This window comes from Taudactylus pleione, unplaced genomic scaffold (genome assembly GCF_031769625.1).
Source record: "Taudactylus pleione unplaced genomic scaffold, aTauple2 ptg000206l, whole genome shotgun sequence".
Lineage (NCBI taxonomy): Eukaryota > Metazoa > Chordata > Amphibia > Anura > Myobatrachidae > Taudactylus > Taudactylus pleione.
Genome location: NW_028284608.1, coordinates 4,628,698 through 4,643,005, shown reverse-complemented (window position 1 = coordinate 4,643,005; position 14,308 = coordinate 4,628,698). Strand labels below are relative to the sequence as shown.

Genomic DNA, 14,308 nt, shown 5'->3' with positions numbered 1-14,308 from the left:
GCCTCCTATGTGAACGATGAAGCATCTGTGTACACAACCACTTCAGTGACACACCAGCGATGCTCCCATAACACACGTCCACAAGAAGGACCATATCCGCGCGTCTCCCTAGCCACCTCCCTGTCACGCGGAGGGAGGGGCAGGAGAGGTCGTCAGCTTGCATGAGGCTTGCCTGCCTTCCTGGATGGCCCGGGAGCGACACCCAATTTTCAGGACGCTCCCGACCAAATCGGGAGGGTAGGCAAGTATGCCAATAGGTTACAGACACTTGTGTGTAGCCTGTCCCATCTCTCCATTCTCATTATTCATCATCCAGCCCTCATTCACTTGTGTGGCTTTACTAATATTGTCAGACGCGTGTTTCATCACCAGCTGCGTTACATTGTAAACACCAGGATTCAGCCCATTAATATTACACAAATGATGTTTTACCCACCCAGAATCTAGTGTGTCATAATATCCACAGAATTGACAGTTACAATTGTTCTAAATGATCGTAGAACTTTGCTATGATTTCATTTCCTGCATCGATTTCCTCTTCTCTGTGTGTGTTTAGTAATATTATTCACAGAAGATATTTTGTGTACGCCCAGCATATTAATGGGTTGCCTAGCTCAGAGAGGTTGTAAAGAGGTTAGATAAAGTACTTTACTGGCAAGCAGCAGGCAAATAAAAAAATATTGTTATAAGCATGTTATAAATCTAAGGAAGGGAGTGGGCTGTGAGAGCTCAAACTACTATGGACCTCACTTACGGAGTGCACTGGAAGCGTACCGCTTTGGGTTTGCAGCAGTGTGTCTATAATATGTTCTGTCAAGGGGATGCAGTTGGCAGGGTCGGACTGGCCCGCAAGGGTAAAGGGGAAACCCTCGGTGGGCCCCACTGTCTGAGGGCCCACCCCCTCAACTAGGGATCAGGTTCCTGACTGTACACTTGAACTATACATTATACATATATTACATTATATTGTACAATCAAAAAACTATTGCTGTTATTAATCTGGTACTGTACATTATCGTACATGCACTACCAGTATTTACTATTTGTATATTTTTAAAGGGGCACGAACCATGCACTCTTTAATGGTTAGCCAAGCCACTGTGGAGGCTGGCCACACCCCCCTCTGAAGGCTGGCCACAACCCCCTCTGAAGGCTGGCCACAACCCCCTCTGAAGGCTGGCCACACTCCTAAGTATGGGCCCCCATCACTGCATTCCCCCTGTGGACTCTTCATGCCCCAGTCCGACACTGGTAGTCGGCATCGCGGCGCACACAATGCCGGTGGTCAGAATCTTTGCGCCGTATGCTCAATGGCTGCAATCCTAGCGGTGAGTATTAGGGTTAAGCACTACGGGAGGGTTATGGTTAGGCTGCTGGAGGTGAGGGTTAGGGTTTGCGGGAGGGGAGGATTAGGCTCAGGCTGCGGGTGGGCGGTTTGGCTTAGGCTGCGGTAGGGGAGGGTTAGAGTTAGGCTGTGGGAAAGGTGGATTAGGATTAGGGAAAGGGTTAGAATACTTATCTGCATGCATTGTTTTTTTCACCGTCAGAATTACGTTTACAGGATTCTAAGCGCCGGCATTGGATCTTCAATGGATCTGGCAGGCACCGGAACTGGAGCTTAAATAGATAAAACACCGGTTTCTAGGGACTGCATCGGCTGCAGCCCCTAGAAGCCTGGAAGGGCTGCCTGAAAGGCAAAGGAGTGGATTCCCACAGGAAGCACGCTCTCTGCTAATCACAGCCCAGACTGGCAGTCCCAGGGGAAGAAAACACCTCCGCCTGGGACTGCCTGTCCTGTGTGTGATTGGCAGGTAGTGCTTCCAATGGGAAGCCACTGCCATTGAAGCTAAAGGACCCACTGGCGGTGGCGGATTTTACTGGGTAAAATCTGCCACTGGTCGCCAGCATATCATATTTACAATATTATTGGTTGGGGCAGGGCTGCCATCACAAATTGTGGGACCCGGTACTGACAAAATAGGCAGGGTTGCAATGGGGGGCTGCAGGGAAGTCTGGCTAGACTGGGGAGACAATGCAGAGAAGGCAGAATGGCTGGCTGGACTAGGGGGTGTTGCAGGCTGGCTGGACTAGGGGGCAGTGCAGGGAAGTCTGGCTAGACTGAGGGGACAATGCAGAGAAGGCAGAATGGCTGGCTGGACTAGGGGGTGGGCAGGCTGGCTGGACTAAGGGGGCAGTGCAGGTAAGGCTGGCTGGACTTGCAAGGGGCACAAGGCAGGAACAACCTACCTGTTCTTTTCATGGCACTTCCTGTCCTGAGAAAGATGGGCGAAGAATGCACTGGGTGGCAGTCAGGCAGAGAGACCATCAGTGTGCCGCTGCGGCATGTGAGCCATGGAGCTGGCCGTGAGCCAATCATAGCTCGGAGAACGGCAGCCAATCAGAGCAGCCGCTTCTGATAGCCTTCCATTCCGCGAGCTGTAAATGGAGTCGGAACAGCAGCCAATCAGGATAGGCTGCTGTGATTGCTTGCCGTTCTGCGAGCTATGATTGGCTCATGCCAGCTCCAGTGTTTACATGCCACAGCGCTGATGACTTTACTTGCCACTGCCACCCGGGCCCCTTCTCTCTCTGGGCCCGGGGAGTGGAGGCCCGGCTTTCCCCCCCTGATGGCGGACCTGGGTTGGGGCCCCTACAAGTTAGTTGCCCTGAGGCCCTCACAAAACTTAATGTGGCCCTGACTGCAGTGACGTTGTCAAAGATGTTCATATGGAAGTTGCACATTTATTCAGAATTAATCCCTTTGGTTGTTATGTAAATTAAGTATTTTCTTGGTGATTTTCACAAATTAAGCATAATAGCACATTCTAGTGGTACCTTAAAGTCACTAAAACAAATTATTGTACAATTTAGGCTACATATTACAGAAACCTTTAGGGCTCTATTTATTAACATTATTTTTACTAAAATAAAGTGAAAAAGGGTGTTTTCACACCCTTTTCACATATTTTAGTATCACCTGTAGTTACTATAGGGCAATTGGAGTAGAATTAGTAAAATTCTACTCCAACCCCTAATTATCACTTATTTTTAGTAAAGCAGATCGCATTTCCCATAATTGTAATGGGAAATGTGATCCGACCATAGTTACTAAAAATAAATTGTAAAAAAATACCGGGGGAAGCCCTGTGATAATAACGCCACCTGGAGGTGGCGTTATCCAGGGTCTCCCCCGGTTACCGGGCTCCCACTCTGCTCTAACGGGGAGAGCAGAGCCGGGAGCCGGTATCAGTAATCAGCTATGTGGTCTATGCAGACCGCAAGCTGATTGAAAAAAAAATGCTTCATTATTTTTTATTTTTTACAGCACTTACCTGAATCCAGGGACCGGTGATCGGGCCTCCGGTGATGGCTGCTCTCCGGTCAGCTGGTCTCCCACAGTGCACTGGGGCCCGGTCATCAGGTGATCGGGCCCCAGTGCAGTATGGGAGATCACCTGATCGGGAAGCCCGGAGAAGATCACCGGAGGGCAGGAGGATGCAGGTAAGTGTAATGAAGGGAGGGGGGGTCGCGGGGGTCCGTAATCGCGGGGGCGGGGCTTAGGGGCGGGGCTTAGCATCGGTGGGGGGAAGCAGCGATGGTGGGTCGGCGCATGCATGGGCTCTTAGTCGCGGTATTTTTTCCAAAAATACCGCAACTAGAGTGCGGATGGGATCCGCAGGGACAGAGCTTTATCGCAAGCTCTGTCCCTGCAAGGGATTTATAGAAAATCCCTGTGATATTGCCTGAATTCGCAATGCGAATTCACTCGGTAATATCACACTACAATCCGCATTTAATATGCGGATTGTAGTAAATAGAGCCCAAAGCTGTTTTCATTGCATTATTTCCCTGGTGAAGAAAAACCCCTTCACAACAGTTGGCCAAATCAAGAACACTCTCCAGGAGGTAGATATATATGTGTCAAAGTCAACAATCAAGAGAAGACTTCACAAGAGTGAATATAGAGTGTTCAACACAAGATGCAAACCATTGGTGAGCCACAAAAACAGGAAGACCAGATTAGAGTTTGCCAAACAACATCTAAAAAAGCCATTACAGTTCTGGAACAACATCCTATTGACAGATGAGACAAAGATCAACTTGTACCAGAGTGATGGGAAGAGAAGAGAAGGAAAGGAACTGCTCATGATCCAAAACATACCACCTCATCAGTGAAGCATGGTGGTGGTAATGTCATGGCGTGGACTAGTATGGCTGCCAATGGAACTGGTTCCCTTGTATTTATTGATGTGACTGCTGACAAAAGCAGCATAATGAATTCTGAAGTGTTTCAGGCAATATTATATGCTCATATTCAGTCAAATGCTTCAGAACTCATTGGACAGTGCTTCACAGTGCAGATGGACAATGACCCGAAGCATATTGCAAAAGCAACCAAAGAATTTTTTAAGGCTATTTTGTCCTCTATTCACCACCACAATGGCTTTGAAATGAAACAAACAAGATGTGATTTAACTGCAGACTTTCAGATTTAATTTGAGGCTAATTACATCCAAATCAGGTGAACGGTGTAGGAATTACAACGGTTTCTATATGTGCCTCCCACTTTTTAAGGGGCCAAAAGTAATGGGACAAACTAAACAATCCTAAATCTAACTTTCACTTTTTAATACTTTGTTGCAAATCCTTTGCAGACAATTACAGCCTGAAGTCTGAAACGCATAGACATCACCAGACACTGGGTTACATCCCTGGTGATGCACTGCCAGGCCTCTACTGCAAATGTCTTCAGTTCCTGCTTGTTCTTGGGGCATTTTCCCTTCAGTTTTGTCTTCATCAAGTGAAATGCATGCTCAATTGGATTCAGGTCAGGGGATTGACTTGGCCATTGCATAACATTCCACTTTTTAGCCTTACAAAAGTCTTTGGTTGCTTCTGCAGTATGCTTCGGGTCATTGTCCATCTGCACTGTGAAGCGCTGTCCAATGAGTTCTGAAGCATTTGACTGAATATGAGCATATAATATTGCCTGAAACACTTCAGAATTCATTATGCTGCTTTTGTCAGCAGTCACATCATCAATAAATACAAGGGAACCAGTTCTATTGGCAGCCATACTTGCCCACGCCATGACACTACCACCACCATGCTTCACTGATGAGGTGGTATGTTTTGGATCATGAGCAGTTCCTTTCCTTCTCTTCTCTTCCCATCACTCTGGTACAAGTTGATCTTTGTCTCACCTGTCAATAGGATGTTGTTCCAGAACTGTAATGGCTTTTTTAGATGTTGTTTGGCAAACTCTAATCTGGTCTTCCTGTTTTTGTGGCTCACCAATGGTTTGCATCTTGTGGTGAACCCTCTATATTCACTCTTGTGAAGTCTTCTCTTGATTGTTGACTTTGACACATATACATCTACCTCCTGGAGAGTGTTCTTGATTTGGCCAACTGTTGTGAAGGGGTTTTTCTTCACCAGGGAAATAATTATTTTGTCATCCACCACGGTTGTTTTCCGTGGTCTTCCAGGTCTTTTGGTGTTGCTGAGCTCTCCGGTGCGTTCTTTCTTTTTAAGAATGTTCCAAACAGTTGATTTGGCCACACCTAATGTTTTTGCTATCTCTCTGATGGGTTTGTTTTGATTTTTCAGCCTAATGATGGCTTGCTTCACTGATAGTGACAGCTCTTTGGATCTCTTATTGAGAGTTGACAGCAACTGATTCCAAATACAAATGTCACACCTAGAATCAACTCCAGACCTTTTACCTGCTTAATTGATAATGAAATAATGAGGGAATAGCCCACACCTGTCCATGAAATAGCTTTCAAGTTGTTAGTCCCATTACTTTTGGCCCCTTAAAAAGTGGGAGGCACATATAGAAACCGTTGTAATTCCTACACCGTTCACCCGATTTGGATGTAATTACCCTCAAATTAAATCTGAAAGTCTGCAGTTAAATCACATCTTGTTTGTTTCATTTCAAAACCATTGTGGTGGTGAATAGAGGCCAAAATCTGAAAATTCTGTCAATGTCCCAATATTTATGGACCTGACTCTATATATTAGGTTAAAATAAGCTTACACTACACAGTCAGTGGGCATTTTAACAGTAACAGTTGCTAAGTTAACAGTTGTTAAGTTCTATAGCAAGTCACATGATCAGCCTATTGTGGTTATAAATCACATCCTACCTGCATATGTATCTATCTATCTACCTATCTATCTATCCATCTATCTATCTATCTCATTTAGGTTAAAATAAGCATACCTGACATTGTGACATGTCATATCAGCATATCTGTCTGTCTGTTTATTTATCACATATCTATCAGGTTAAAAATAAACTTACACTACAGTCAGTAGGCATTTTAACAGTAACAGTTGCTAACTAATAGTTCTATAGCAAGTCACATGATAAGCCTATTGTGGTTATAAATCACATCCTACCTGCATTTCTATCTATCTATTTAACTATCTATGTATCACATTTAGGTTACAATTAGCATACCTTACACTGTGACATGTCATATCAGCAGATACAGTTGATAACTGACAGTTCTCTAAAAAATGGTGACCTTCCTACCAAAGCTTGGTGACATCACAAAGGCTGTTTATGATCTAAGCATGTCACATGGTCAGGATACTCAGATGAAATATCACCTCATGCATGCATTTTGCCATTGTTATCTATCGATCTATGTATCTAGTTACAATAAACTTACACTACACAGTCAGTAGGCATTTTAACAGTAACAGTTGCTAACTAATAGTTCTATAGCAAGTCACATGGTTAGCCTACTGTGGTTATAAATCATATCCTACCTGCATTTTACAATTGCTATCTATCTATCTATCACATATCTATCTATTTATCTCATATCTATCTGTATTATTTTCAAATATATAATTTCTGTTAAAATAAGCAAACCTTACATTGTGACATATATCAGCAGATACAGTTGATAACTGACAGCTCTCTACAAAATGGTGACCTTTCTACCAAAGCTTAGTGACATCACAAAGGCTGTTTATGATCTAACATGTCACATGGTCAGGAAACTCAGATGAAATATCACCTCATGTATGCATTTTGCCATTATTATCTACCTCTTTATAATCTATCTATCTACAGTCAGGTCCATAAATATTGGGACATTGACAGAATTTTCATATTTTGTCCTCTATTCACCACCACAATGGCTTTGAAATGAAACAAACAAGATGTGATTTAACTGCAGACTTTCAGATTTAATTTGAGGCTAATTAGTAACAGTTGCTAACTAATAGTTCTATAGCAAGTCACATGATAAGCCTATTGTGGTTATAAATCACATCCTACCTGCATTTCTATCTATCTATTTAACTATCTATGTATCACATTTAGGTTACAATTAGCATACCTTACATTGTGACATGTCATATCAGCAGATACAGTTGATAACTGACAGTTCTCTAAAAAATGGTGACCTTCCTACCAAAGCCCAGTGACATCACAAAGGCTGTTTATGATCTAAGCATGTCACATGGTCAGGATATCAAGTTGAAAAATCACCTCATGCATGCATTTTGCCATTGTTATCTATCTCATATTTATCTATCATCTATTAGGTTTAAATAAGCTTATACCACACAGTCAGTAGGCATATTAATAGTAACAGTTGCTAACTAATAGTTATAATGCAAGACACACGATCAGCCTATTAAGGTTATATATCATATCCTACCTGCATTTCACAATTGCTATCTATTATTTTCAAATATATAATTTCTGTTAAAATAAGCATACCTTACATTGTGACATTTTATATCAGCAGATACAGTTGATAACTGACAGTTCTCAGTTGATAACTGACAGCGAATTGTGCAGAGGTTTTTTTTGGCCCGAGGTCCATAAAGCGGTATCTGAGTATTGTGCATCCTGCCCTGAATGTCAGTATCATGCTCCAAGGCCACATTTCAAAAGTCCCCTGGTTTCATTACCCATTATTGAGGTTCCATTTGAAAGAATAGCTGTGGATTAGGTTGGGCCATTAATGAAATCTGACCGGGGCCATCAATATATTCTGGTGATAATGGATTACGCTACCCACCCGGAAGCAATACCATTACACAATACGTCAACCAAGACCATTGCTAGAGAATTAGTCCATGTCTTTAGCAGGTTGGGTATACCTAAGGAGATCCTGACTGACCAAAGTACCCATTTATGTCAAAAATCATGAATGAATTATGCCGCTTGTTTAAAATTGGCCAGTTAAGAACATCTGTGTACCATCCCCAGACCGATGGGTTAGTGGAGAGGTTTAATAAAACTTTAAAATACATGCTAAGGAAAGTAGTGGACAAAGATGGTAGAGATTGGGATAACTTGTTACCTTATTTGCTGTTGGCCATTAGAGAGGTTCCCCAATCCTCCAAAGGGTTTTCCCCTTCTGATTTATTGTACGGAAGACATCCAAGGGGATTACTTGACATTGCCAAAGAGACATGGGAGGGGCAGTCCAGTCCGTATAAAACAGTTATTGAGCATGTTTCTCAAATGCAAGAAAGAATTGCTGCTGTGGTGCCGATAGTAAGGGAGCACTTGGAACAGGCCCAACAGGCACAGCAGAGGGTATACAACCGCAATGCTTGCTTACGCAACTTTGCTTCTGGGGACAGAGTGTTGGTGTTGGTTCCCACAGTAGAAAGTAAACTTTTGGCTAAATGACATGGACCCTTTGAAATCTTAGAAAAAGTGGGGCAGGTCAATTATAAAGTTTACCAGCCGTGGAAAAGAAAGTGTCAGAGTCGTGGGATTCTATGACTGTGTTACCGGGCTGGGCCTTGGACCTGTATTACTTAGCTCGGATGCTCGCTGGGGGAGACTAGGTTTGATGAAGTTCCTCCGCATGAGAGGATGCAGAAGACTGGTAGAGGATTGATATAGCACGGGAGTTGCTTGATGCGGCTGGAAAGCCATGTAGTGGATGGTGGAAGCACGGACTGCTAGGTGCGGCTAAGGAGCCGTAGAGTGACGGTGGTAGCTCGGGCGCTACTTGGAGTGGCTGAATAAACGTATGGAGATGGTGGTAGCGTGGAAGCTACTTGGAGGGGCTAGGTAGCCCTATGGAGACAGTGGTAGCTTGGACGCTACTTGGAGTGGCTGGGCAGCCATATGGAGACGGTGGTAGCTCGGATGCTACTTGGAGCCGCGACAAACTACGGAGCGCAGTAGTGAGGCTCACTAGTTAACCTAGGGGACTTGTTGCACTGGCAACTTGCTGGGAGAAGTGGAGATCCTTTTATAGGTAGTGCTGGATGTTCATTGGAGGAGATTGTGTCACATGGGCAATCCAAGATGGCCGCGCCCATGGACCAGAGAACAGCATGTTTCAGCATGTAAGTATTGGAGCCGGAGCGGCCATCTGTGGCCGACGTGGAGGAGAGAAGACAGCGGGACCGTCAGAGAAAACAGCAGGCAGCGCTGCACGTCGTGGGAGCCGGAATGCGCAGCGGGATAGGACCCGCAAAGGTAAGTGTCGGGGTCTGAGTCTGAAGTCTCTGTTGCGGGCTGTGACAGAAAGCTAGAACAGATCTACCATGTAAATCTTATAAAACCCTGGAAGGATAGAGCAGCACTCTCAGCCGTCCGAGCCCCTCCAGTAAACCCTGGGCCCATGGTACCCAAAGTGACAGTGGCAAAAACCCTGTCAGCCAGTCAACAGCAGGAAGTTAAGGAATTTCTGATCAGAAATAGGGTGCTGTTTTCTGATCTACCAGGGAAAACCACAGTCATTAAACATGACATAATCACTGACCCAGGGGTTAAGGTTAACCTAAAGCCCTATAGGTTACCAGAAGCCCAAAGAGAATCAGTGTCGAAGGAAATGTAAAAAATTTTAGAGTTGGGTGTAATTGAAGAATCGCATAGTGAGTGGTCAAGTCCCATTGTGCTAATTTCAAAAGCTGACTGGAGTGTGCGATTCTGCAATGACTTCCGGAAATTGAACAGTGTGTCAAAGTTCGATGCCTACCCTATGCCTAGGGTGGACAAACTAATTGAAAGGCTGGGGACAGCCAGATATTTAACTACTCTTGACTTAACCAAAGGGTATTGGCAAGTGCCGTTAACTGAGAATGCCAAAGAAAATACAGCTTTTTCTGCACCAGAGGGGTTGTTTCAATGCAAGATGTTGCCCTTTGGGCTACATGGGACACCTGCTACCTTTCAAAGAATGATGGATAGGATTCTAAGGCCCCAGAGACAGTATGCTGCTGCTTATCTGGATGATGTGGTCATTCATAGTCCTGATTGGCAGTCTCACTTGCCCAGAGTACAAGCAGTGTTGGACTCCATCTATAAGGCAGGTTTGACAGCCAACCCAAAAAAGTGTTGTCTGGGAACGGAAGAAGTGTAGTATCTTGGGTACACCATTGGCAGAGGTTTGATAAAGCCAGAGCTCAATAAGTTTGAGGCAATACAAAACTGGCCATGACCCCTGAATAAGAAAGCAGGTGAGAGCCTTTTTAGGGATCACTGGGTATTATAGGAGGTTTATACCCAATATTGCCACCATTGCAGTCCCACTGACTGACCGTTCCAAAGGCAAACAGAAAGTCATGGTGGAATGGGGTCCTGAAGCAGAGAAGGATTTCCAGGAGTTAAAAATAGCGTTATGTACCCAACCAGTTCTGACGACCCCTGATTTTGACAGAGAGTTTGTTGTACAAACTGATCCGTCAGATGTAGGCATCAGAGCGGTCCTGTCCCAAAGCAAAGAGGGTGAAGAACACCCAATTTTCTTCTTAAGCCGGAAATTAAATGTACATGAAAGAAACTATGCTACGGTCGAGAAAGAAGCATTGGCCATAAAGTGGGCATTAAAGACTCTCAGGTACTACTTGGTGGGAAGGAAGTTCAGATTGATCACTGACCATGCCCTTCTGAAGTGGATGTCAGAAAACAAGAACAGTAATGCGAGAATATCGAGATGGTTCTTGGCATTACAAACCTTTAAATTTACCGTAGAACACAGGCCAGGAAGCCAGCTGGCCAATGCAGATGCTTTGTCACGTGTCCATTGTTTGGGGGCTGCAGTTGTTCCGCCCCACAGGTCAAAACAAAGGGGGGGATATGTGATACAAGCACTGGTAAAGTGGTCAATGGCAGGTACGTTTGTCCTAGGTTTTTGGCCTATGTGTTCTAAAAAACCCAGGAGAAGTCTGTTTTGTAAACAGACTAGAGTATCGGCTTTTGGAAAAGCCGGTTTGGGTCCTGGGGGTGTGGATATGAGGAGAGGGAGGGCTCCATCCACAGGCCACTCCAGGTTTTGGGCCTTTCAGCCTGGTAGCAGGCTCATCAGGGCTTACACCTGGAACTGGCTGATTTCAGCTGTGTTCAGTTGTAGCTGAATGTCTTATACCAGGGAGAGCAGGCCGCAGGTTAGCTTGCTCTGAGACACTCTTGGCTGTAAAACAGAAGGTACCATGGATGGGGAGTTTGTTTCGTGTTCTGTTAGATAGGGAACTTGCTGTCTAGTTAGTGCCCAGCCGGGCTAGGGTTTATTTTATGTTTTGTTTATTTGATTGTTGAAATTGCACAATAAAAACTGGCACCGTCCAGCTTGCACGAAAATCCACAACTGGAGTGCTGTTCCTGGCTGCTGTGTGTAAGGTGGTGTCCATCTACCCCAGGAGAGGGACCCGCTACCCCGACCTTATCACACTATCTATCTATCTATCTTATTTTCAAATATATAATTTCTCTGTTAAAATAAGCATAGCTCACATTGTGACATATTATATCAGCAGATACAGTACAGTGGATAACTGACAGTTCTCTACAAAACGGTCAGGGCCAGAATAACAATGGCACGGATGGAGCTACAACTCCAGGCCTCTGTATAAAAATAGGCCCATCATCAGCATGATGATGACCAGATGCCTAGCTGGTCACACAGTCAGCCATACATTTTAAGTATTAAAATCGATTTTCTAGTTTTCTCACAAAATTATAATTTTTTTCTTTTTTTATGTTTTTAGGGAGACAGTGAGGCTGATAGTATATGGTAGAGGTAGCCACCCCAGTCCTCGAGGAACCCTAACAGTTCACCTTTTCTAGATCACCTTTCTGGTACACAGGTGTAGTCATTACTATCACATTTTAAAAGATGCATTCATTCCTAACTGACACATTCTATAGATGGACAAGTGGTCTGGAAATCATGTTACAGTTTCTTGAGGACCAGTTTGGCCACTTCTGGTGTATGAGGTGCACACACGCCCACATGGCTCTGGCCACACCCACACTGCACTGGTCACAGCTCCTCCCCTTTTAGGTATAGACCTTTGAACATTTTCAGACCCAAAACCATATGGCCCTTAATACCACTCTGCTCCCGCCGAACCCTATAAAGAAGCGTGGGCCCAGGTAATTAGGACCCGCTCCCACCATAAACGTTAATAGAAGTGTTTACAATTTCTTATTTCCTAAAAGGCACCAGGGGCGTATATATAATGGGTGCAATGTGTGCAGAGCACACGTGCCCCTGGGTCCAGGGGGTCCCCGCACCGCACACCATGCACCCATATGGTTACTTACCTCTACGTCAGCGCGGGGGTCCGGTGCTGAAAAAACAACTGGAAAATGGCTGCTGCGGCCATTTTCCCGTCGTTTGTGCATGCGCAGTACAGGAAAAATGGCCACCATGGCCATTTTACCGGTGACCTGCACATAGTCTATAGACTCTGGGCGCACTCTAGTGCCCAGAGTCTATAACTCCGGCGCTGGCCACGCACAGCTTAGTATGCTGCCGGCTGCCGGGCAGAGAGGAGGGGGCCCGTGTCGGAGACTGCACACGGGCCCCCTCCTCTCAAGAAACGCTCCTGCTGAGCACCATTCAAAATGTATTGTGAAAACGGCAGTAAAAACATAGTTTGCGTGAGTCTGCATTAGTGCACGCAAGGCCTGATGGTTGCATGTTTAAATACAGAAGTCAGTAAAGATGGACAATGCAAACGCACAAATGATACCATGCCTTTCTGTTTTCAGTCTGCAAAGCTCCCTACATGATCTATGTTTAGACCTTGGATGACTCTTCCTAATTTGTTCAGCATGCAAAGCTTGGCACTTCAAAAATAAAAAATGAAGTGAAAAAAAAATAAAAATTCCCACCTACCCTGAACAGAGCCAAAAACTTCATAATCTACAGATTTCAGACAGTTTGCAGCTTTGGCTAGGCCAGACATGATCGTAAAAGTAAAAACGAGCACCAGGATAAAGGCTGTACGCATTGAGGCAGCTGCTGAGCTCCACGGTCTGACATCTCATTTTACAGGTGTCACGATGCAGCGACAAGCCAACCAGAAGGAGCATTACACAGCAGCCAGACCCGTGACCAGCTGGGCGTTTGCTCTGCTTAACTGTTGCAGTGACAGACAGTCCTAAAATGGGGCAACATTTATAATCAGCAATACTAAACTTCTCAAAATTAATTTACATGCCACATTGTAAAATATACCTTTCACCAACACCTGGGTTCTACAAGTTTATTTTTTTTCCAATATAAATGTTTTCTAACTGGATTATATTGATTCATATTACATAGTGCAATCTTTTGAAGAAAACTTTATTGTTTACAATTGATTTTCTGAATTATATTTCAATTCCTCACAATCTGAACGGACCGCTATTATTGTACGGCCATTTTGTTTGGATAAATCAATATTTTTTTTAAGAATGCAACCTACCAAAATTTATGGGAATGAAATTAATGATATTCCTGGGGCGTAGGCAACAAAGCAATGTTCTGTTTTCTAGTGAATTGGTAGGTTGCATTGTCTTGAATATACTGGTTCACCTAGCAGCCAATTTATTGGGTGTGGTAGGTGCTTGAGCAACCCCAATATCTGTGCTGCCAGTGACTATGTTTATGCATGACATTTTACAGTGATATTTAGAGGGCCCCCAATTTTTTTATATATATTGGTTCATGCTTCAAAATGGCCGCCTCTGTGATATCCATAATTTCTAATGAATTGAAAGGTTCTTTTCCCATGACTATTGATTGAGTGAACAAAATGGCTACCACACATGTGTCACTGGCTCTTTATTATAAATATTGATGCAGTCTTCAATATGGCTGTCATCTCTCTGTGTGGAGACAATGGGGCCTATTTGTCAATAATTATTTGCCGGATATCCCCCGAAAACACCAATTTTTGAGGAGTACCCACAAATAAAAAGTAGCCTATATAGAAACCTATAGCGGCTCTTTTCTGGCCAAACTTACCTAGCTTGGCCCCCTGGTAGCTAACGCCTATAGGCTACTTTCCGCAAACGTTACCGGGAGAGGGATCATTAATT

The 14,308-nt window shown here is 44.3% G+C and overlaps 1 protein-coding gene across 1 annotated transcript in view; it reads right to left on the bottom strand.

Moving 5' to 3' along the window:
* The window catches only part of ACYP2 (acylphosphatase 2), a 219,756-nt gene extending 206,496 nt beyond the window's left edge, over nt 1-13,260 (bottom strand). The window contains exon 1 of the mRNA XM_088478068.1: nt 13,122-13,260. Within this exon, the coding sequence (XP_088334194.1) occupies nt 13,122-13,236 (115 nt within the window). The 5' untranslated portion in view covers nt 13,237-13,260. The remainder of the gene's footprint in view (nt 1-13,121) is intronic.
* Nucleotides 13,261-14,308: the final 1,048 nt, after the last annotated feature.